The sequence below is a fragment of the Beta vulgaris genome, chromosome 2, assembly GCF_026745355.1.
Source record: "Beta vulgaris subsp. vulgaris cultivar EL10 chromosome 2, EL10.2, whole genome shotgun sequence".
Lineage (NCBI taxonomy): Eukaryota > Viridiplantae > Streptophyta > Magnoliopsida > Caryophyllales > Amaranthaceae > Beta > Beta vulgaris.
Genome location: NC_079203.1, coordinates 2,054,041 through 2,079,022, shown reverse-complemented (window position 1 = coordinate 2,079,022; position 24,982 = coordinate 2,054,041). Strand labels below are relative to the sequence as shown.

The 24,982-nt window shown below is 38.8% G+C and overlaps 1 protein-coding gene across 3 annotated transcripts in view; it reads right to left on the bottom strand.

The window, feature by feature from the left end:
* Positions 1-24,982, bottom strand: part of LOC104887743 (hypothetical protein) — a 32,322-nt gene that overhangs the window by 6,980 nt on the left and 360 nt on the right. For all 3 annotated transcript variants that reach the window (XM_048638119.2, XM_010672468.4, XM_010672469.4), the window contains exons 2-18: positions 22,720-24,848; positions 20,613-20,811; positions 20,453-20,512; positions 19,726-19,830; positions 15,743-15,883; positions 15,438-15,500; positions 13,822-14,052; positions 13,043-13,126; positions 11,751-11,908; positions 9,876-10,383; positions 8,269-8,433; positions 8,123-8,182; positions 7,904-8,026; positions 4,595-4,870; positions 3,743-3,808; positions 3,321-3,452; positions 123-947 (exon numbers count right to left, since the gene is read on the bottom strand). In XM_048638119.2, coding sequence (XP_048494076.1) covers positions 123-947; positions 3,321-3,452; positions 3,743-3,808; positions 4,595-4,870; positions 7,904-8,026; positions 8,123-8,182; positions 8,269-8,433; positions 9,876-10,383; positions 11,751-11,908; positions 13,043-13,126; positions 13,822-14,052; positions 15,438-15,500; positions 15,743-15,883; positions 19,726-19,830; positions 20,453-20,512; positions 20,613-20,811; positions 22,720-24,737 — 5,214 coding nt within the window. In that variant the 5' untranslated portion in view covers positions 24,738-24,848. The remainder of the gene's footprint in view (positions 1-122; positions 948-3,320; positions 3,453-3,742; positions 3,809-4,594; positions 4,871-7,903; positions 8,027-8,122; positions 8,183-8,268; positions 8,434-9,875; positions 10,384-11,750; positions 11,909-13,042; positions 13,127-13,821; positions 14,053-15,437; positions 15,501-15,742; positions 15,884-19,725; positions 19,831-20,452; positions 20,513-20,612; positions 20,812-22,719; positions 24,849-24,982) is intronic.

The following is a 24,982-nucleotide window of genomic DNA, read 5'->3' as shown; positions in this document are numbered from 1 at the left end:
ATTGAAATAAAGTACGTGTATTAGAGATGCAAATTACAAACTAGTTCATATATATATGTATATATTATGTCCTTTTTTGAGCTAGAAATGGATGGAGAACGCGAAAGATCCAATAAACAAACCTGGAGCATGATTTCTGCATTACCGTGAAGCCAATTAGCATAAGGAGATAAAGCAGTTAATAACATCATGCCCCCATCCTTTATATCAGCATCAACTCTGACTTCTCCAGCATCTAATAAGTTCCAGTTCAATCCCCTCAAACTTTCAGCGAGCTGCATATCCCAAACATCTTCATTTCTATCCTTCGAAGCTTTTTTATCTGCATCACCATCACCAGGCTCTCTACCTTTAATTTTAGCCCAACCAGGACTCCAGTTTGATCTGCCACCATTAGTAGCTGTATCTTCTTCTTTTGAAACACCGTTGTGCACAAAAGTTACTGGAATGCTTCCTTGAACATGAACATGACCATTTTGAACAATAGGTTCAAACTTGGCATTGAAGAGAAAACGACTTCCTGAGGTCAAAGAAGCAACCACTTCTGCTCGACCAAGATCTATACCTCCAATAGCACCATCCAAAAGCCTTACTTGAACATCACACTCTGGTTTCATGAGATTTCCTCGTAGATCCCCTTCCATATGGAGTATCCCTTTCACAGGTGCTAAAAATTGCCTTAATGAAATAATTGCATCTGTGGTTGAAGATTCAATGACCTGCATAAGCATAGGTACTAAACTAACAGGAAAATTGAGAACTGCAAAATGAAGATTTGTCTTGAGTCCCAACAATGTCCCATCTGCATGAATGGTGGCATTGTCCTTCTGGATGAAAATCTTTTCAAGGCGTAAACCATCATCATGACTGTATGAACCAATTGCTTGAACATGCTGTGTTTGGTAAGCTCCCCACTCCCAGTCATCCCCGTGCAAATCAAATTCTGCCTGGAATGCAGATTAGTTTAAGCTAATTGTCAGCATGTAACGCCTCTAACTCTACAAACTCAGAATGCAGACGTTCAGTTAGTAATAAGAGGCCATAAAATATACATGAGAATAGGAAAATCAAACTGCAACGTAAAGCAGATGGAACCAAACTCAGTTAAAGCAACAAACTAAAAGATACAGTAAAACTACACAACCACCAGATGGAAGAACAAGAGTGCCACTGTCAACAGGTGGACAGGCCCCATCTTTACAGACGAAGACAAGTATAAACGGTCTGGAGTCTGGAACCTTCTTTCTTGTTTCTTTATTTTGCAGGCCTTCCCCCCCCCCCCCCCCCCCCCTCTTTTTTGATTAGCAAACATGAGCAATAAGCACATTGACCTCAAGGACTATACTTGCTTGTAGATAGCATTACATTGCAAAAGCCACCACCACCGAGCAATATGGATAACAATGATGGCGTTTGATTAGATCCAACCTCTAATCAATATTTAATAAAAGGAGGTTGTTCGATACAAAAAATACCAGGACTAAGAAAGAGAAGCAATGAAATGTTATCTTTTACGGTTTTTTCACCATATACCCCTGACAATTTTTTTTTTGCACCGTATACCCTTTCAACTTTCCAAATTCATCATATACCCCTCACATTTCGAAAAATACATCAACTTACCCTTTTGACTAACGGTGTTACACTTCCGTTAGTCATTAACCCCTAATCTCCCCTTAAATACTAATTAACTAACCTAAATTAAACCCTAACCCTAACCCCTACTGCCACATCACCCACCCTTACTCCACTGCCACATCACCCACTGCCCATCACCCCACCTTACCCCACTGCCACATCACCCCTCACCTTACCCCCACTGCCACATCACCCCCCACTGCCACATCACCCCTCACCACCACCCCTCCTTACTCCCCGGCAACCCCCTCCCCACTCCCTGCAACCCCACCCCCCTCCACCCTCCCCGCATCCCCCTTCCTTCTCCCGTCGTCGCGCAACCCCCTCCCCTTTCCCGTCGCCGCGCAACTCCTCTTTCCCCTGACTCCCCCGTAGACCCGCATCCCCCTCCCCTTTCCCGCACAACAGTCGCGACTGAGGAGGCGCCACACGAGATTCACCACAGCGGTGCGCGACTGAGTCAGGATTTGCGACTGAGGAGGTGCGACTGAGTGACGAGGCGCGATTGAGAAAGGAGGCGCCATAGGTTTTCGCCGGTGATGCGCTGAGGGGGTTCGAAGGGGATGGGGTCTACGGGATTCGAAGGGGAGGGGGAGGCTGGTAGGCTAGGGGTTTGGTGGGAGGCGCAACAGGTTGGGGGTGGTGGGAAAGGGGAGGTGCGACGCGGCTGGTGGGGCTGGTGGGTGGCGCAACAGGTTGGGGTGGTGGGAAGGGGGAGGCGCGACGCGGCTGGTGGGTGGCGCGACAGGTTGGGGTGGTGGGGAGGGGGGCTGGAGTTGTGGGGGTGGGGGTGGTGGGTTGTGGGTGGGTTGGGTTGGTGGGCTTTTAGGGTTAGGTTTTTTAATTAGTTAGGTTTAGGGTTAGTGTTAGTGTCATGGTTAGGTTTAGGTTAGTTAATTAGGATTTAAGGGGAGATTAGGGGTTAATGACTAACGGAAGTCTAACACCGTTAGTCAAAAGGGTAAGTTGATGTATTTTTCGAAATGTGAGGGGTATATGATGAATTTGGAAAGTTGAAAGGGTATACGGTGCAAAAAAAAATTTGTCAGGGGTATATGGTGAAAAAACCGTATCTTTTACTCCCTCTTTAATATACAAAATTCTACACTTGACATGAACAGAAAGCATCACATCTTTCTACACAGTATAGCCTATACTATCTTAGCCAATGAGAGCTAAAAACACACAAGAGATTAATTTTAAAACATAATGACTTTTCAAGTAATACGGCCTATGAGACTCAGACATATAAAAGTGTCAGGCACACCGAGATTCAATATTTCGCACCTGGAGGCCGCGTTCTATAATTGGACATGGGAGCAAGGAGCCAAGGACACAACATTCATGAAACATATCCCTAATTCAACATACTTTTGCGTGTCATTTTACATCACAAATACATATTTAGATTTACTCGTTTGCTAGTTCTGGTTAAAATGCTTATTACAAGCTCATTTCCTAGCATATATAGCATAACCTTTTCTTTGCTTTCCCTCTATTAATTAGTTTTTTTCTAAAATATGTGTATCAGTGCCAGGCACACTTTCCCTCTATTAGGCGAAGCGACGAAATTGGAAGTCTCAGGTAAGTGTTGCTTAGCCTTGTAGGAGGATTCATTTTCCAACATAGGTACTCATGAGTCAAAGTAACATAACTTACAGTAAGGGCTCAGAAGTACCTACCACTGTATCACCATTTCCACCACCACTTGCATCAAGAGATCCATGCCAGAGGCCTTTCAGTTCAGATAAACCTGGTAGACTTAGATCTTCAGGTACAATTTCGTCAGATGAAGTATAATTTCTCCTAACGACCTGAAAATCCATAGTATTCTACCTTAGCGTTTGTCAATGAAAGAGAAAAAAAAAAAGGAACATTATGCAACATAAGTATTTGGACATGGTACGAAAAAAAAGAAAGAAATGTAATTCATCTTCATCAAATCGCACTACTTCACTTTTGCGCTAAACTGAGATGAACCACAAACATGTTTGCTAATTAGAAGTAAATGAGAGAAACATGCAACTGTCACAGCACTAATTTTAATTGTAGACTAGCTTTTATTTCTACTAAAACTGGTGCAAATAGTTAAGGACGGACTTACCTCGAGCAGTTCTTGGAGACTTCCTTCACTTAAACCCACTGATTGCAAACTTTTCATGAAGAAATCCTGCAAGCATTTTGAAAGAGAGAGAATTACTTCGGCCATATCAGTGCCTGCTACGGAAGGGAAACACATTGCAGAGTTCTGATCTTGGGTTTCATGAAGCTACTGCCAGTGAGGCATAAACTAGTGGGTGAGTACAAAGCACACAACATATGCACAGGCGTAATAAATTACAGTAGTGGAAGTTATTGAGGAGAACACAACAAATTTAAGAATATCGAAATATGGAATATAAACATTAAACTACTCAGGTAATTTCTATAAATTACATTAACGCCCTCTTACAGGGAACCCAAGTAGAAACTACCCCAAAGCCCCCCCCCCCAACCCCCCTTGATGAGAATCGAACCCACAACCTGTGGGTGGAAGATGGAAGCGCTTACCAGTTACCACCCTCCCACTTCCTCATTCTCAAAATACTCAGGTAATTAGATGAAGTTCAAAAACAAAATTCTTAACACTTCCCTACGTGTTTTAGATTTTACTAAGAGATACAAAGTGACCCATGTTAAGAGGTGCAGCCGTGCAGGTGCAGAAGTAAGACAGAGAGGAAGTCATTCAAGAGGAGGAAGATATTTTTCATGGAAAGTGGAATATCTATTTAAAAACATCAAAAATAGGGATGTGGGATAGCTAAGTTCAAGCAGATGGAGTAACTCTTTCAGCTCCATAACAAATGCACAGAAAGCTTCGCCTAGATATTGACACCAAATACCATGGTAAAATTTTATGGAGCTTAATTATGGTCAAACAATTGTTGTTCCTTTGCCTTAGAGTATAAGATTAAACCTTTGATCTAGAGTGAACAGCAGGGTCAGTACTCCGGGAAAGAAGCCTTGCAAGTGGAAGCATTTCAGCAGCTTCAGCTCGAGGAACTTCAAGTCTCATTCTCCATCGACCCATTGATGATATAACACTACCCAGATGCCCAGCCATTCCCTTGCTGAAAAAACCACCGCTTTGCTTGGGACTAGACTTTCGGTCTCGTGTGCCAGGTAACACATATTCACCTTGAAGCTCATACCGGCTGTAGCTTTGTTCCAAAACAGTCTTTTCGACGGTAATCTAGAGTTGACAAGCCAAAAAATTATTAGTTAAAGAGTTCACGGTTGTGAATGCAGGGACAAATTAAAATTAAGACCTGACTCTCTGTCACACATACATTAAAGTACAACAAAATAATGTATGCATCCATAATGCTGATTGTAGGTGTGCATATATGCAGAACTAGTGCCTAAGCATAAGACAGTATATCAGAGGGATTAAAACAGTGCAACAATTGAATTCAAGTTTAGGCACTCCGCTTTAGAGAGGTGAGGTCTCAGAAGTGGATCATGTACGGTGTTTTTTTGTGCTCAATGCAGCACATCCTGTGTCTTTGCTCTTTAGAATGTTAATTTCAAAGGAGCCAGGCCCAAATTCATGCTAAGAGAATTTCTAATTTTCTAGACACTCATTCACGACGCATGGTACTCCAATTTACAAATAAAATAGGTGTCTCCTTATGCTTTTTTGATTTTCTTCATCTTTTGCCAGACAATGATATACAAGAGGCTAGCATTGACTAAGAAGACCTCGCAAGACATCAATAGAAATGAAACAAGAGGATATGAGATTTCCATGATTTTACAGCAGTTCCCTTGGTCTCAACTTGGACTCACGCCTAGCAGGTGTTTCGGGATTGAGGGGTGTATTCCTGTGCATGATTAGACTTTGTTTTGCATTTCTACTACAATGAACCAACTATTAATCCTCTTTGACATAAACATCTTATATCTATAAATGAAACTCAATTTATTTTTTTGAGGTGGATCAAGATATTATCAATACAAAATTAGGCCTGTCGATAATAATTATATACCTACTACTCCCTCCGTCTTTTTTTAGTTGCTACATTTTGCCATTTTCGGGTGTCTCAATTTACTTGCTACATTTGCTAAATATTTCTACTTTTAGTATGTGGTACCCACATATTATTTACCTTTGTACCCTTATTTTTGTCTTCATTACACAAAATGACAACTACTTTATGCTTTATTGCTCTATTTTTCAACGGTCCCCACATGTTTCCTTGGCAATTGTGCAAAAGTAAATGTAGCGACTAAAAAAAGACGGAGGGAGTATTAACCAGTATTAAATGGAAAATATTTTTCTGCAATGTGAACATTCACAGGAAAGAAAGTACAACCTCTATCGCTAAAGGATTGCTACATTTTAGATTGTCCTCGAAACATTGCTCCATCACCTTATAAGGTAACATGTTCCCCACAATCCCTCTCTACTTAAATACTGGCCCACATGCAAACACTTAAAACTACCTACCCACTCCCTAAATATCCATTACGATTGTCTGTACAATATGGTACTCTTATAAGGCAGGGAAAAGCTTATATGTCCATAACAACTTTTAAACATAAAAAAAAAGAGTTCTCCTAACCTAAATGATTATACATAAATTAGGGATGACTTCATGGGAGAACCATCCTAATGGTGAGAACCATTAGCAGGGAAAACACATCCTTCCTCAAAAAGTAGAAAAGAGCAAACGACTAAAGCAGTGGCATGGTCCAGTCAGGGGCTCCCATGTTAACATCAGATCACTCAAGTATTTCTCCAGCACATACAGCTTACTGATGCTATAACCTCTTTATATCCTCTTCCTTCCTCTCCTGGACCACAATTCCTTCAAACATCCATTCAAAATTGGTTGGTGGACAATAGGGAGGCCAGTGGTCTCATTCACCCCCAAGCACCTCCTTGCCCTCCCAATTTGCCATCTCTCTCCTCCGCTCTCCCCTCTTTGATCTAGCCCTCTTCCTTACTCTCTTCCTGGCCATTGCTAAGCTACATCCACTTCCCCTGTGGACATACAAAAATCCTGACCAATCTAACCCCAAAAATCATGGATCAAAACGCCTACCAAGCAACATCAAGGCTGCAGGTGGCTGTAGAGTGCGTAAGAGCCTAACAGGTGGGAAGGGGATAGATAATCTGAGTTCTTCTATTATTCTTATGTTTTTAGTATTATATACAGTTTCTAGATAACAGAAAATCCATTAATGTGACACATGACGTGCACGATAATTTATGGGTGACTTCATCTCAATGACAGGATCTTTGCTTGCTTAAATCTCACCTCAAGATGGTTCCGATGATCATACATGTAGAAATGTAATTCAAGGGAAATATACAACAATCAGTCCGCATGAGAATTACACAATTACTGAGGTCTATATTCCTGATGTTTGCAATCTTACATTCTTACCCCTGTCATTCAAGGCTGGTAAAGAGGAGAAACAAGTACCCATAAAAAGTTAAGATCAAAGAAGTAACGAAGTAGATGAGAGACGGAAAAACAGAGAAATGTTGGGAAGGCCATAACCTCCAATCAAACAACACCAAAGGTAGTAAAGGTCCCACTATAGGGATATGCAAAGCGGCTCCTAGGACAATATAATTTGCACACGATAACCCTTGTGGTAAAATGAGCTGAGTGTGTCCAGACGAGAATAATTCATTTTCTTGGGAAGTTTATTCTCTCGCAGAGGTATAGTAGCCTTACTATTTGTCCACGTAAGCCAGCTGCCCATAGATTCATATACAAGAAGCAACAACACTGTTTCTTCCAAGCCATCAATCGCCTAAGAAGATCATAGGTGTCCAATTTTCTTTGTTGGCCCTCTTATCCTTATTCTGGAAAATTAGTATATGCAAGATTTACAGAATTTGCAAAACATCTTGTCATATGTTGATAAATTTAGGGATAATATTTACAAAGTTCACTTTTGAAGACATGTAACTTCTGATACCACAACATTTACGTTCTTTATTTATCATTCCCTACCTACAGCAAAAATCTTGTCATATGTTGATATTTTACGGATAATATTTATAAATCACTTTTAAAGACGTAACTTATGATACCACAACATTTACGTTCTTTACTTATCATTCCCTACCTACCCCAAGCACAAATTCAAGATCATGTAAAGTAAAAGATAAGACAAATAGAAACATAAACAAAATAATATATTTTTGTTATGCGAAGATGGCACGCTTGGTATTGGAGAGCAGAAAGATGCCAGTTTAGGAACTCACGACATCTCCACTCCATCTTACAGCAACATCCAAGGCTTCACCTAAAACTCCGCTAAATTTCGGCCGTAGCACGGAAAGAACTCCGAATCCCCTCCTCTTTTGAAAATTCAGTTGAACTTCTGCCTGAAGGAAAAAGAGAGCCATTTATTTCAATAACAAGGTAGACACTGTGCTTATGTAGTTATTGAGTTCCGATAAAAAAGAAATGACATGAGTTACCCTCTGCATAGTTCCCCTGAGAGAAGCAAGCTCTAACTCATCCAGTGGTAAGTTCCGTATCTACACATACACAAGCAAATTGCTTACATTTACAGAAAACATGTAATATAATGCGGCCATAAGATTAAAGAAAATAGAGGATATGCCTCTAAGTTAGCTGATTGATGTGGTTGATAGCAAATATTCGCTTTCAGTTGTCCTTTCTGGAGCGAAAATGACAGTAATTTTCCTTGAGATTCCTCAGCTGTGTGATGTAATAGTCCTACAATATCCAGAGAAAGACTCTCATCTGGCCTTCCAGTAGCGTCCAGCTGAATTGCAAATTTATCAGTCAGAATAGTCTATTGGTAATTAAAAGTAAACCCTGAAAAAATGCTTTGATGCAACAATATTTGATAAACAGTGGGTTTATACAAATATCACCAACTCAAAAAAAATTCATATCTTGATGGTTGAAGATAGGTGACAACTGATTAAAAGAAGTTAAGTTGCTATCTAAATGGATAGCTAGAAATGGAGCACCAATGTGACTATTCGTACCACTTATGCACCTCAAACATAAACTAAGCACAGTAATCTTTTTGGTGTCAATCACATGCCTACCAGCACTAGATATACATACATACACATATAACTTAATCTATGGATGGTGCTACATTTGACATTGAGTTCAAAAATTACCTATGCAGCAAAGGAAAGATCTACTAATACTCATTTGAAGCACTTTAGCCTTCTGAAACTTTAGATGATCAAGTTAATTTGTAATCTGTTTGATTTAGTAAGGTGTACATATAGTCATGAAGAATGTATGCCTGACACAAACTGAAGTCGGCTCCTCTCAAATTATCTGTTGGGATAGAGTTCCCAAAGAAAGATCACCTCATGAATTCTTGTTGAAATTAGTATCTTTTAAGTAGAGAGCAGGATCATTTTCGGAGGGCGTGAGAAAGTGTCCACTAACTTCTCGCTTGATTAGCCTTTAAAAGTTTGGTTTAATACAGAATATTGTGCTGTGCAAAATCTCTGCAAGCATAATTAGAGGCACTAAGCACCTCTCCTCAAGTGCCCTTTTGCAGCTGCTCTTTTGGTGAGATGGTACAAAACGTCTAGACACAGACAAATAATGACTGCCTTCAGTCTACACTCTAGGCCAAGTTGTTCAGCTACTAGCAGGATGCAGAACTCTGGCATTTTCCTTACAAAATCTGCAGCTGCTCCCCATAGTTAACTATATAGGGAAGGCAGAAATCACTCTTATTTCCATTATTCTTTCGCTTTTTGCAGAATGTAAGGATCTTATCATTGACCAACTAAGCTATAACTAGTTGCATTGCTTTGTTATTCCTATAAGAGCCATAAAGTATTAAAAAGCTAATATCAACAGTTTGCATATCTAATTGTTCCCTGTATTCATACAAAATTCCTTTACAGCATAACCAAACTACTCTTCCTCCACCTAGAGAATAATAGAGGAATCAAGGGTTCCGAACAAATTCCATGTGCCCCATAAAGGTGAACATAGAACTTGAATAAATGTGTCAGCATTAATGCAGAATACCTCACACGGGTATTATGCTTAGTGCAACATAATACCAACCAAATGAATGCTATATAAACACGACACAAAAAGTGTGTAACAAAGAGGCCCAAGGAACTGTTGACAGATTCATCACCCAAAATATGAGCATTAACAGAAATGCCATTGCATGAATATTACTAAGTCAGATGGTATAAAGTTTTGATTAAAACTTACCTTGATATGATCACGTGAAAAGCTCATATTTCCAGCTAATTGAGGAGCCAGCATCAACTGGTTGAGCTTCAGGCCAGAGACTGACACATCACCTACAAGAACATCCATAGTTCTATCACTAGCATTCCGTCCATCACCAGGAGATTGGTCAGTATTACATAAAGTCCCTGTAACCTGCCCTTGAAACTTGATTCTTCCGGTTGCTTTAAGGTTTACAGGTCTTGGAGAATCAAACGGATAGGACGAGAGCATATTAAAAAGCTCAAACCCGCGCATGCGTAAGTCTAATTCAAGTCCTTCCATGATAAAGGCTTTTGCCGTCTTCAAGTCATAATCTTCTTCTTTTGACCAGCTTTCTTCAGGATAATACGTCAGGACTTTTGAATACAAATCAAAAGCAACTGAGGAAGAATTAACAGCAATATAGTCATGACAGATTATGACATCTCCTCGTGCATCAACAAATGAACCCTCAGCTTTTGGTGCATTCCATTTAACATCAAATCTCCTGTATTTAGAAAGATGACAGATAAGTAAAACTGCTATACGATAGAGAACGTAAGAAGCAATTGTGAGAACTGGCAGGTTAGAGGCTAAAGAAGCAGCTTTCAGAAATCAGAAAATGGATTGATATCATTTCGAGACAAAGGGTCAAAAAGTGTCACATTGAAGAGAATGATCGTAACACAAGTTCTCTTCATCTGTGTGCAAACAATAGAGGCAAGCTCTCTGCCATTTCATAGCATCCGAGATGAGAGGTCTATTCTGAGGTCCTCCCAATAGGAGAGGTAATTGTACATATATATGAGAACATACCATGAAGAGCACCCTGTAAGCCCACTCATTGATCACCTCTCTCTTAACTCTATTTACAAGCAGGCAAAAAAATTAGAGAAACCTTTTTCAGAAGAGGAACTTTGAAAGGTGGTAAATGATCAGCAGAGAGATAAAACTCCAGCACCTCCGCCATATTCATAGATATACGAAAAGACTTGCAGCACGGAAATGAAAGCTTATCTCAAGGGGGTAGAATGACATCAATTAGAAACACCAATATTAGTATGTTATGTCATAAACCTGGTTAGCGCAGCTCCAAAGCTAGAAAATATGATCTAGTTCCTATGGGCTAACAATGACTCTAATAAGGGTTTCATTGGGTCAACTCGGAAGATGTGTGTCACCCCCGTCCCCAAGCACGGTGAAGGTCTTAGCATTAGGCCAAACCGTACCATGAAAAGATATCTTAAAGCAAAGTGGCTCTGGAGATGAGGCATTGTGGAAGAGTATCAATATGCTCAAATATATTAAAGAGGTTGGTGTGGTGCAAGTGGAACCAAAAAGAATCTCTTCATCACAGAATCAACATTTGAAGATCCAGATTAAACATGTCTTCAAGTCTTCAGTTGTTTCAAAGTAAAGAGTGGTTCAGCAGAAGATGTACTTTTAGCTTGGAAAAGAACGATGAAAAAAAATTATCTTCCTGAGGCAAGGAGGATAGGTGTGTTGGCAATAGGCGGCAATCAGACAGAAAGAAACCAATTGACTCTTAACTTTTGAGGGTAGAGTTTATCTAAGTCAAGCTTTCAAACTCGAGTCAAGTATAGCTTTATAAGGTTCTGAATGGCCTTGATGCTTTTTATTTTTTGGTAGATAAATTTCTTCATGAAAAAGCTCGAGAGCTGGAGTCTTTTTGTCTCTATCCCTCCTTTATATATGAACGACTCCCCCATGGTATTTTATATATATGTTAATTCTAACCATGTGCCAGTTCATCAGTGTCTATCTCTATCTATCTAAATCTATATTACATAAACAGAAATTGCAGCAAAACCAGATTACTTAAAGAGGTGAAATGTAGGGGACTAGAGTCTTAACGGTTTTAGAAGGGATCCGGAAACTTTAGTCTCGCCCTTCAGTTCCCCCAATTTCATAGGTAACAAATCCAGAAAACCAGGTATATATCTATGCAGAATTTTGTTGAAAGATAAACTTCCAGAGAGATTCACATCCAATGCTGTCTCATCTACCTCGGCCTGTTCAAAAACAAAAGAAAGCATGTTCATAATAAAGCAAGCAACTGGAGTTTCCAAAGGAAATAAATATCTTCAACATAGTAATGTAAATATTATAATCCTCAATATCAAAAACTTAGAGATCTCAAGGTCGCCAATCCTCTTGAACTGCCACCAGCACAGAAAAACTATAAATGAGGATACATTTAAGGGAAAAGAATTTTGAAGCCAGGATAAAACCTTCGAAATTAGAAAACTTAATTTGCAAAACGGCACAGTGGAGTTGAAAGAGGACAGTATATCTAGTCAAAGAATTCAATACAAGAAAATGGGGACCAACAATGCATATCATTAAAGGGATAGGCCCCAAGAAATTCTCTTCAGAATGGAACCAAAGGGAAGCAAGGTAAAGCACTCTATCCCGCAAAAGGGAAGCAAGACAAACCAGTCCATCCCACAACAACGCCCTGTACATAAACTAAGGAGTATCTTGATTACTTACCCAAACCTACCATTATTACCTTATTCTCATAAATATAGTTAACTTTCTGTTTATAGATAAGTCATAAACAATTACTTTAGAAAGACATCAAGGGGATTTCATCAATATACAAAACGAGGGATAAGGGGAAAAAGTTTTAGCCCTCAAGCTATCATGGAGCAATCAATCTACAAAATCAGGAAATGTGATGTGTCATACTGAGACTAAAAGGTTTTTCCTAACATAACGGAAATTTAAAAGGTGCTTCCAACCAATTCTTATACAGAGTTGTTTCATAATTGAAAAATGATGCTCGTCCATCACAAACTGGTACAATTTGAAGGAGTAAATTAGAAGAAAAAAATGTAATGTAACCAAAATAGCAGCACATCTCACTAATACCCTACTTAGGCTCCAGAGTCCAGCCTACGGCAAGAAAAGGTATGGAGAGGTCAGATGTCAGACATACCCCTGCAACTGCAGAGAGTCAGACATTTAATTAATCTATTATAATCTAAAGCTGAAACACTATAAGATAGTAATTCGTTCAAATCTGTTAAAACTATCTGAAGAAGTGCAGCAAATTTGTTTGATTACAATAGTTTGTTGAAATTTCTGGAAAATTGCAGCCACTTTGTTTGATTATCATATATAATGACTAAACAATACATTACCTCTGGGCAAATCCAAGCATTCCCTGCCCCTCGGATTTCACCACCATCCACAAGGCTAGCTCGGATTCCATATAAATCTGCAATCTGTTACATAAAAAATTTGAAGTGATTTGATTTGACTTTCGTTCTAATCAATGAAAAGGGAGGATGACATCAACAACAACAAAAAAAGTAAGGCTTCCCTGCTACATGATATGGAAATAGTCAATGAATCAATCGATAATTTAAGTCAAAATTTCTACTCTAGTTAGTAGGATCTGATTTCCACTGAGGAAAAATCCTAGTAAACCTATGTTAGTCATGAATTCATGATAAAACTAGAATCAATCTTCTTAAAAAGTCAAAAAAAATACAATAAGATATATATGATAATAAAGGTAAAAGCACCTACTACAGGCATGTTAGTTCATTATGTTGCCAGGGAAGGGTTACAAACGGTTGAAGGCCTTCAGGTTACATAAATGTACAAGATAGAACATCTTATGAGACCACTGTTTCACAGGTAATGCTATAAAGTATAGTACCAAAAATTCCACGAGTATAATTGATCCAAAAATTTAATTTCCGGACTTGAGGTAAAATAGATCACATAGAAGAGGCATTTCAGCCTGATACGACCTAGCTCGAGGATATCATTCAATGGAAGTGCTGGTGTCCTTGATATATCAGTGTGTCTGGTATGCAAACTTACCATTTATGCAGAAATCATACTTGACAATTATGCAGAGTGTTAAAATTCAGCTGTTAATATATCAAGCTAGCTTTTCAAATTCACTTACACAATTATCAGTGTTAAATGTGAAATTAGCTGACAAATAAGAGCATGGAATACGATCAATTGCTGCCACAGCACCAGCATCTTTGCTTTTTACTACTGCTTCAGATGCAGATGATGCAGGAATATCAAAAGCTGAAGGACCCATCTTTCTTGCAACCATTCCACTGCCCACAAAAATAGGAGCGTCCAGTGGGCCTTGACAGTTGAAGATAGCAGTCACAAATCCAGCCACCTGTAACCAAACATAGCATTTATCCCTCTATCTATTTGAAATCAAACAAAACAAATTTAAAAAAAAAAAAAAGAAATGTGTGCCAACAGAAAAGTGCTAAGAACCAAGATGATTCTTAGCTAGTTTCTCAGCATAACAGCAGATTTAGAGGAATTAAGAGGACTAATGAAGATTTACGAGAAAATTACTAAGATATGATTGTATTGATGATTAAAAACGACTACAACCTAACCAAAATTTGAAAGATTGGAGCTCTTCCAAGTAACCATTTCCCCACCAAACTTATCAATTTTCAAGATCCTTTCACATTCTATGTTGCTCTAAATTTATACTATTTTCCCTAACAAACTATCCAACTTATTCCAAAGTAAACTAAAGAAGATAATATCTAAATTACCCTCACCCCCTAACATGAGTTCTTAGCAAAAAAAGTTAAATCACAAAAATATGCTTCATACATATGATGATACAACCAACTTTTCATCCATTCATCTCTAGTCTCCATTATATTTATCGGTTATAATTTGCTTCCTCAGATCTCATAAAATCAAGTATACTATTCCATGTATCCTTTTTCGTTAATAGAGGCTACAGCAACATAGCCAATTAATTTGTGTTGCTAATACAGCAATCAGCACGGAACATCTAAGAGTATATAAAACTTTTTGATAAGCATCTTTAAGTGCACAGATTTTTGAGCTTATAGACCCAGTGTTGGACATGACCTTCACACCTCATCACTCCAAAGGAAGAATCAGGCACACTATAGGAATCATTTACTAAAATATATCCCCTGAAAATTCTAACAATCATACTCAAAAACTAGGATGAAGAATTATCAGCATTCCTTCTGAGAACCAGAAAATTCACTGCTTAAGAAACCTATGCTTCAGTTCTGAGAGCAGCGCTAGTGCCTCCTAAACTCCAAGAATGATCCAGCTCCCAGTCCTTCAGGTCAAGACTCACGTTATTCATATGCCAAATGACATTATGTATTTACACTTATCTTTTGAGCAGATTTTTCTTATCAAACTGTTTCGCATAAGCACAAGTAAAAAGTTTACAGTTCACACCACTTCAACTTTAATTAAAACAGAAAATCCACAACTTAAAGGCAACAATATATAGAAGCAAAAAAGCTATAACATTGCATCGATCATGAAATTCCAGCAGAAGTGACATTTAACCACCTAAGCGCAGTTTGGTTTGGTTTCTGTATGACCATATCTGCCAATTCCAAGTGAAACTAGCAACCTATATAGCTTTAAAATCTTGTCATGGAGCTAGGTCAGGTTAGATAGACAACCCCAAGTCCACTGCATATGAGAACCAGCTGACTCAGAACCAGTAGAAAAACAGCCTTGCATAAGAGACGATCTACTTACTGGGAATAACAAAGGCTTCATCTGGAAAGTTTTCATAAGAGCATTTACTTCAACACAAGGAACCTGGACAGACAGAAGACATATTTCAGACCTCTGCTTTAAATTGACCCAATTCAAAGGTAACAGAGAACAAAATGACATGCTATAAATCAAGCAGAGAGGTAGTGGCGTAGTGCCTTGATTTATAGCAGTTTAAAAACACTTTCTTAATGACTGCACAAAAGTATATTTCACCTTCCTATTACTAATAGCTAGTCCTCATTCAAAAAAAACTTTGCAGGACTCCACGGTTACTGGAACAATACCTGGCACATTAGATGGAACTCTCCTTCGTCAGGATGAATGCCAAAATCTCCAGACGCTTCTAAAGGAACACTTCCAAACCAACCATTTGCATTGTGCAAAAAGATCCGTTGACCACGAAAGCATAAACTTGCTGACATGTCCTGGGAACACCAAAGATAACATCTGTAGTTAATAACACTGCAAATTTTGAAATGCACGAGCTTTTTATCATCCAAAACCAGAGAAACAAATCCAAAGGATTTTTTCAAACGGAGTCATTCTATCATAGGTAATTATCCACTAAAGCAATGATAAGATAAGCGAATAGTAATGCCGTTATAATTAAATGATTAGGAATGGTATTTTAAGTCAGTTTCCCTTATCTTTTTCTAGATTCCATCTCTCTTTAATTGTGCATTAAACGTTTAGGCACACTGTATAATGAATAAGGGAGTCCAATGCTTAAATAAATTAAAAAACAGAGCCTTGATCCTCCAACCACTCTATAGTTAGTTGCTTTACTGTATTCATGGAACCTCTTTCATGTAAAGCAGTATAATTTAGGGGGCTGTTGTTTAGGGGGTTAAAGAAAATGGGAAAGGAAAGAGCATAGTTGTTTCCATTTGATATTGTTTGGTTGGGGGGTTTTGAAATCTCATTTTCCCCTTTCAGATTTTATATTAATTTAAACTCCTCCACAGCCCTGGAACGGAAAACCACCATCAGCACCACTATGAAGCCACCATGGTTGAACCACCACCACCATTAACACCTATATACCCCAGCTCTACCAAAACTCCACTCCCACAACCAACCACCAACAGGTTACTAACACTGGCACCACCAATCACCACCCATTCCTTTTTAACCCTTCCCTTTCTCACCAGAATTCCACTTCCACCAAAATCCACAACACTGACCCCACCACGACAATCCCAGAACCACAGTCTACCACAACAGCCTTACCAATATGGACCATCGACATAGGGATTTGTGAATGAGAAATACAAGTTTCCTGTTTTCATAGGAATCAATGGGAGAATGGAAAATTGCTAATAGATCATGCTATCCCACCACCATTGAACCCATCTCCAAACCACCAACACGATCCCAAACAACCAACATGATCCCAAACAAGAAGACCCACCATCTTAATTTGACAATACCTTACGACCACTACACTGCACCAACCAACAAGTAACAAGCAAACCCTACCCCTCACACAACCACCGATTGAACCAAAATCACCACTGTCAGTACCAAAACATCACTACCACAAGCACAACCACCACTAAAGTGAGAAGAGAGGGGTTATATTCATATATAGAGAGAGAGCAAGAGACTAAAGAGAGAGAGAGACAGAGATAGACAAACATGTTTCTCTTAGATTATATTCCAGCTTTTAACGATCAAATTCGACCAGAGAAGCTCCAAATCTGGAGTTTTATGGTCGTAATTGACCATAAAAGCCTCTCTACTCCAGATTTTTGGCGGGAAGACAACGATATCATTGGAGACTTAGAGTAGGCCACGATGTGGAGACTGGAGAAATCTGGTGGTGGTGTTGTAATGGTGGCCCATTATGAGGTAGTGTTTCTAGAAGCTGGGAGAAGGAGGACAGATAATGATGAAGAAGGGGGATTTATTACTAGCGTCTACCAAACACAATAATGTTTTAGTTCCTTTGATCTCTCTTACCAAACACACTAAGGAATTGGGGGTATGAATTAATTGCCTTTCCCTTTCTTGATTCTATTCAAATCCTTAGTAGTGAACCATATGGCCCCTTAGAACTACTTAGCAAACCCTCTAGTATTTCTTTGGACAAGAATTTCACAATTGAAATGAAAAATGTGAACTAAGCCTTGTCCTAATGGTGCTTGGTGCTTAATCTCTGCCTATGCCCTATGGTCCTTTTCAACCCAGCCATATTTGGTCCAATTTCTTTACTAAGCCTGCCTTATGGGGTAAGTGCTCTCCTTGTTGGCTCGTTGATGGGGACTTGAGTATTTTTCAATATTGTTGCAAGAGAATGAAAAGTTCTAGGATTACTAGTAGCATAAAGTATTTTGACTCAAGGATTCATAATTGTGATTTGTTGATCAACATCTCGAGGATGCTCAATCTATATAAATAGTGGTTTGTGACCATATTTCAGCCTCTAGGTTAGATTAGTCCTTTGCACTAAGAAGGATCAAGGAGTATCATAATTTGGTCCAACTCTTGGGTAACAAGGTGATTTCTCTATTAGTTTCCTATAATTTAGAAGCCTTGTTCACTATGGGTCCAAATCCAAGAGCTTTCCGTTCTAAGAACATGTAGGTCACCATTCAGATTTTGGGAAGCAAGGAGTAAGGGAAAGATCATTGAATGGATAGTTGGAAGAAAGTTTCTTAATGAAATATCTTAAGGTTTGTAAAGATATAAGGTAATCAAAAATGTGCACGTTTTAGATACGGAGACTACTTAGGACATCTCTAAGGGTGAGTTGTTAGAGTCTTAGAGAGAGGGCCCTTGAATAATTTTCTGAGTAATAGAATTTGAAGGAGAGGAGTAGGAACCAAAAGTTAAAAGTGAAGGTAGGTAAGGCAGGAGTTACTAATTTTCTCTTTATTAAGGTAATTGATAGTTGGGGAAGTTGCATTAGTGAACTTATACATAAAAGGGCAGGTTATGCCTTTATGGATCGAAGGCCATTGTTGAGGACATCCTTAAACTCTATGAGGATACTTTTGAGAAATTTGAGGCCTATGTCAAAGGGTTGGATCTGGTCACCAATTTTGAGAATTCAAAGCTCTTGATCTAAGAGACCCTTTGCGAGGAGATCTGTAATGCAATCTTCAGCATGAAGCATGAAGCATGAAGCATGAAGTAGTCCCCAGGATCTGATGGTTCGAGCTGTCCTATTCTAGGATTGTAAGGATGTAGTATAAGAGGAACTAATTAAGATGTTTCAGGAGTTGTATAAGATTGGAGTGGTGGGTTAACATATGTCTCCAAAAACTCATTCAAGAATTAATTCTCTGAAAATTAGAAATAGAGCCAACAGCCTCCTCAGTCCTCGCTCTATATAAAATAGTAGCCGGGGTCCTTTCGAGTAACTTAAAGTCTGTCCTTTCTACACTAACTTCAAATGCAGGCAATGATTTTATGAGAAATCAAGAGTCTTTGATACTGTGTTTGTGCCTAATAAGAGTATTAACCAGGCTACGAGAAGGCTGAAAGATAAAGCATATGATATCAGTTAGGGTTTTACAGAAAAGGTGATGGAATTTAAGGGCTTTGATTTTAAGCATTGGAAGTGATTCAGGAAAACTTTCTTACTTGTTTCTCTGCTAGTAAATTGGCATCACTAGAGGTTTGGGACAGGGAGGTCCTCTTGCCCTTTTCGTCTTCGCTTCAGTTGTTGATTCTTTGGGCCCTTTTATTAGTGGGGGAGGCTTTCGGTTTTGTTCAGGGATTGCATATTTGCATTGGGGAAGGGATGGAAGAAATTAGCCTCATTCAGCAATTTGTTTGACGATCCCGTACTAGTAGTTTGTATTGACAAAATCAGTCATTTGCTGCAACTAATATGTAAAATAACCAACTATTAGCCACTAAAAATGTGCACGAAAAAATTTGGACACGCATAACTATAAGCTACAAATTCAAGTTCTAAATGGGCATTCTTATTGAAATAAAAGGAGTAATAAATGTTCTCGCCTTCAACAAAAAAGAAAAAAGACAACCAGCAGCACATACGGTTTGATATGAAACGACAAGTAGAAGCACTAAAATTATTGCTAAATCATGAGTGTATTTGAGCATCATATAAGTATCATCAATGAAACAAAATCCTCCAGGTAAGAATTCACCCAAATCTCAGCACTCAGAAACTAAAAATGCACATGATACATAGAGAAGCAAGCAGCATCAAAATATATCCATTAAGATAAAAGGAAAAAGAATGCTGCTGTATGTATGTACGCAAAATATAGTAAGAAAAAGATGGCGAACATACTGAAAACCATGAGGGTGCATCCAATATCTGGAAGGACAAATCGGTGACATCCAGCTGACCATGTAAGTTGGGAAAACTTTCCCCACTGGACATGCAAATGTGGACCTGCAAGAAAATATAACATAACACTTATGAAGAGATGAAACATGCCACACTTATATCCACTTTACAACCCAAATCGGCTACTCCTCTTGGAAAAAAACCTCTCCTAATTCAAGGTGAGGTATGACCTTGATCCAGCAACAATGCAAGAAACTACCGAGAACCCCGGTTGATTGAATTTAGTTCATATTCGACTGAAAAGATATTCAATTTGGTTCAAATTACTCGAATCATCATATATTGTTCTAGTGTCAACTAGCTGATCATGGAAATTCGATCAATATTAGTCAAATGAAGTTACAAGTAATTGGGTAAGAGTCAGTCCTTCCGGGTCCAGAACCTCAACTACGTCTTATGTAAAACACAATTATACAAAACATATGCATTCTGATTTCAGTAAATTCATGTATAATGTTTAATTTGATCCGAACTGGTAGCATGTCATCATATTATACACACAATCATTCAGTGACAAATTCAATTACATGGGAAACAAAATTATGAACCAGTAGAAGAAAAGTGCCTAGATAGATACTTAATCCTCCTCAAGACACACAGCAGTCCACCACAAGCAATATGAATTAAACCAGAGGCAACAAATCTTATCTAAGAGGCAGATAAGCACCTCACCACTTGCTCTTCCTTTAGACCATGCAATTGGAATTTCTAAGATCCTTTCAAAAAGCTGTATAAAAAAAGAGAGAGAAACCGTCAATACAAGTTAAGCATATAAAATGATATGAACTAATACCACAATTTTGCACAAAAGTCAGCATATACCTTACCGGAACAAAAAGGTTAGTAACTTTCAGATTGGCATGCCACTTTTGCTCGATAATATCAACAAAAACATCTGTAGATAACCAGCCACCATCATCAATTGCACTCTCTGATCGCCACATCTTACAATTTCCAGTAAGTTGCACATGTACTCGGCTATAGTGATTTTGAAACTTTATATGTCCATCAACATTCTCCATCTCTCTATGAAGAACAGAAAGTAGCGGCTAAGTTAACAACAACACATGGAGACACTATTTACCAAACAGAAGGAAGACAAGGAAAGGTCTCTTCAACATTCTTAAAATCTTAGGAGTATGGCTGATTAAATCTGGAGAATTTACCTCCCAAAATCTGGCTTCTGTCATACTCAGTGTTGCAGTACTTACAGTAATTAAAATAAATAAATTGGGGGGATATGAACATATATCTTATAAGAAATCACCAAGGTACGGTGTTTAAACCATCAAGGGAAAATTGAAAATAAGTTTTTTCAGTAATAAAAAAACATCAATCATTAGTCATTGCAGACAACTCGTCCCTTGGTACATTAGGAGCTGCCATCAGAAACTGCACCATCCACCACTAAGTCAAATATATTGACCTACATTAGAGAGGAAGACCTTGCAAGTTCTCCGATCCTAGATGTGCCAAAAAGATGCAGAGAGAGTACATGCTAAAGCCACCATCCACCACTAAGTCAAATATATTGACCTACATTAGAGAGGAAGACCTTGCAAGTTCTCCGATCCTAGATGTGCCAAAAAGATGCAGAGAGAGTACACGCTAAAGCCCATGTACTTTTTACAATTATTAAGCAACACTAACGTTCCCATGATGCAAGAACCTCTATATAACCACAAAAGTAAAGTACCAAAGACTGAAACCATGACATCAACAATTGAAACTTACGGTAAAAGCTTATGCCACATAATCAGAAAGAAGTGAAGCAGTACTGAATCAAAATCTAAATCAGCTTTAACCTTAAATTGAGTAAGACAAAGACCGCAGCAACAAGCATACATATATACTCTCTCCGTCCCCCAAAGGACTTCCCATTTCTCCTTTTCACATTTGCCAATGCACGTTTTGTATCATTAATATCTATAATTACATATCAGTAAAAAATATATAAATTGATTTCCGTAATGTACTCAATGAGACGAATCAAACAAGACCCCACATGACTATGTTTTTTCTTATATATTGGACAAAATTTATAAGATTTTCTTTACTTATAAATAGTGCCAATTTTAGAAACGGGAAGTCCTTTGGGGGATGGATGGAGTATTAGGCAATAAGATTGTGCTAGTGCTCCCAGTTCCAAATCCCCTTCCCACTATTATAGATACATCTTTATCCTACCCGTCACCCCCACAAATCAAAAGGGAAGAGAAAGGCTGTAGATCCCACATATCTAAATTAGATGTTTCTTTCCCAGAATTAATATTACAACTATAACAGGCTGATTTCAAGGAACATGGGAGGGGAAGACTTTCTAAATAGCCCCCAAAACTATGATGTCCCTCTTTAATACATTACAGCAGTAAGCAATTTGAAAAAGGTGCCTCAAAATAGAAGAGGAAGCTAAAATACGGCAAGCCCTGGCAATTGCATCCTGCATAAACTTTCTTGTTCTTCCTCATTTGCTCTTTTCTTTGTGTGTGTTTGTGCACTTTTCCTCTATCTTACCTCTAACGTCACTACACCCACAGATCCATCTCATATCCTAACAAGGGGGGTTTGTACTAGGTTGCAATGGCACACTATAACTTAGTTGAACTTCACGAACTCATTTATGTCACAAAATAAACAGAGTTGAACTTGAGTAATGTATTAAAGAGGGACACATTAATTTTAAACACCAAGCATACATTTCTGCGCGAACAGTCAAGAGTATCCACGGCTAAAAGAAAAATAAACCATAGTCCAACAGAAAGCATGACATCAGAGGCATAGGGCACAAGAATTAATATGCAACAGAAAGCTCAAAGTTTTATCCCACCAAAACAATCAATCAGAAATTAGCCATCGATTTTCTAACCATCGAACAAGCTATCTAGGGGAGTAACTCAGCCATAAAATGCAGAATTTTTACAAAAATGATTTTACCTTGGTTCAGCATCTCCATATCCAAGCAACATCAGAGTTCCTCCTTTGAAATGAACAGAATCAAGAGTAACTGGTAGTGTTTGATCAATCCTTTCCGCCCCAATATTATCCACTTCTTCAACTATTTCTGTGACAACATCCTCAAAATTATGACCCATGCCATTTTTTAACTTTTGGAATGGACCAGACACAAGATAAGAGAATTTTTCTCCAATGCTTCCTGAAGATATATATGAGCTTGATTTTGTACTCAGAGGCCATGAAGATTGTGCATCATTACCCACAGTTGAATGCTCTTGATTCACAGTAGCTTGATCAAATGATGTAAGATTGCCTTGATCAGAAGGTGTGCCTCTGACAGACTCAAAACTTTGGTCTTCCGTTCTGTCTGATCCATTTGACAGACTTTCCTCTCTGCTTATAACATCAATGCCTTCTGGATCTCTGCTACATATATCAGTAGCGTCCTCTTTTCCAGCGACATCAACATTACCGATGCGTGGCAATATGCCCCTGGTCATATCAGCATCATCCACTAGAGGACTAGATGAATGAGAAGAATTGGACAGAGCCTCATTCACAATCTCGTGGTCCAACCTTGAGGATAAATGTGAACCATCAGCATGATCTTGTAAAAATGAGCTTTGAGTGCTGTGACTTGACACTTCAGGCATCCGATAATATGCATCTTCCTCACTTTTGGCATCATCAACCTCACTACGATAAGTGGATGGCTTACTGATATCATGTAAATTTTCCGGAGAAGTGTATCCCTCACTTGAACTTAGAGACTGAATAAGTTCTCCATGTCCAAGACTTTGGAAGTACAAGACAGCTGCAGCAGCACTTCGCTCAAGAATCCTTCTTGTAGCAGTATCCCCAGAAAGAGAGAGGTCTTTCCCATTGGCTTTCCTTTTAAAATTCGGTATTGCTGGACCAAGTATTCGAGAAAGGGACTTGAGCCTTGAACTAGGAGGACTTACACCAAACGACTTCTCCAAATCATCATGCTTAACATCATATGGAACACCTGTATCCTTGGAATGATGATCCCTCCAATGCATCCCTTCATCCCCACAGAAGTTTGACTGTTCACTCATCGATTCTGTTGAGCTGTTTTTACTTGCCTCAGCATAAGCTTCAGTAGAATCAGAGCCATGGTTAGGCACAATGTATCCTGCCTCTGCAGCTTGCCTAGCACCATTATCTCGTTCTCTCATCCAGCAAGCACCTGCTTCTTCTCGTGCAGCTCTCCTAATCTTGGTACGATTGTCAATTCCTTCTTCTGTTGAGGCATGCTTCTGCAAGGTACCTTCAGTATAGGGTATTCCTAACCAGGTAAAATCCTTCTTTTGTACAACCAACAATGTAGGGTGAGACAAAACTGCATCAATCACAACCTTTCCTCTCCTCAAGCTAGCAAAAGGATGAATCCGGAGCTTTATTGTGGGGGCCTCACCACATGAGAATTCTTCTGAGTGAGGCCCAACAGAAGACGACTCCAACGTAATGCTCAAAGGTGAGATTCTTCGAACCTTGCCAAAATCAACTTCACGTTGGATGTATTCACTCAGTGCTGAACAAACAGAAGGCAGCAACTTCAATTCAACATACTCCTTTGCCTTAGCACGGCTATACCACAGCAACAAGCACACACCAGATATGACAGCTGCAAAAATCGAGCACCTAAAGAGAAGTAGCCCTTCTTGCCACAATGGGGAAAGAGATTTCACCAACTCTTTGCCTCTAGAAAAACGCTCTTTCACATAATTTACCCTCAACCCATTTCTAGATTCAACATCCTCATTCAAAAACTTGACAATTTTCCCATAAATTTGAGGAAACCAAACCCCATTTGGTTGCCAATGATTCTTTCTCCAACATCTACATCTTAATGAGCTTCTTCTATTTTCCGGCAGCCGTCTTCGTCCCAAATAGACAAGACTACTATCCTTTCTTCCATCTAAAGAGCTACAAATGGGTGTCCCAATAAAAGGGGAATGAAGCTTAATGCTCATCCTCTTTCCCTCTCAAACACCTGCTCCAATTCATTGGTCGAACACTAATAAAACCTTGCTTATAATCCCATTAATCCAAACTATTGCACGATTCTTACAAAAATTCAAATCCTACCCAACAAAACAAAGAATCAAACCAAGTAATTTAGCATATCATTTTGAAAAAAATATCACAATAAATTACTCTTTTTCTACTTTCTATCCTTCAAACCCAAAAACCCACCTCAAGTAAGCTAAGATTCCTT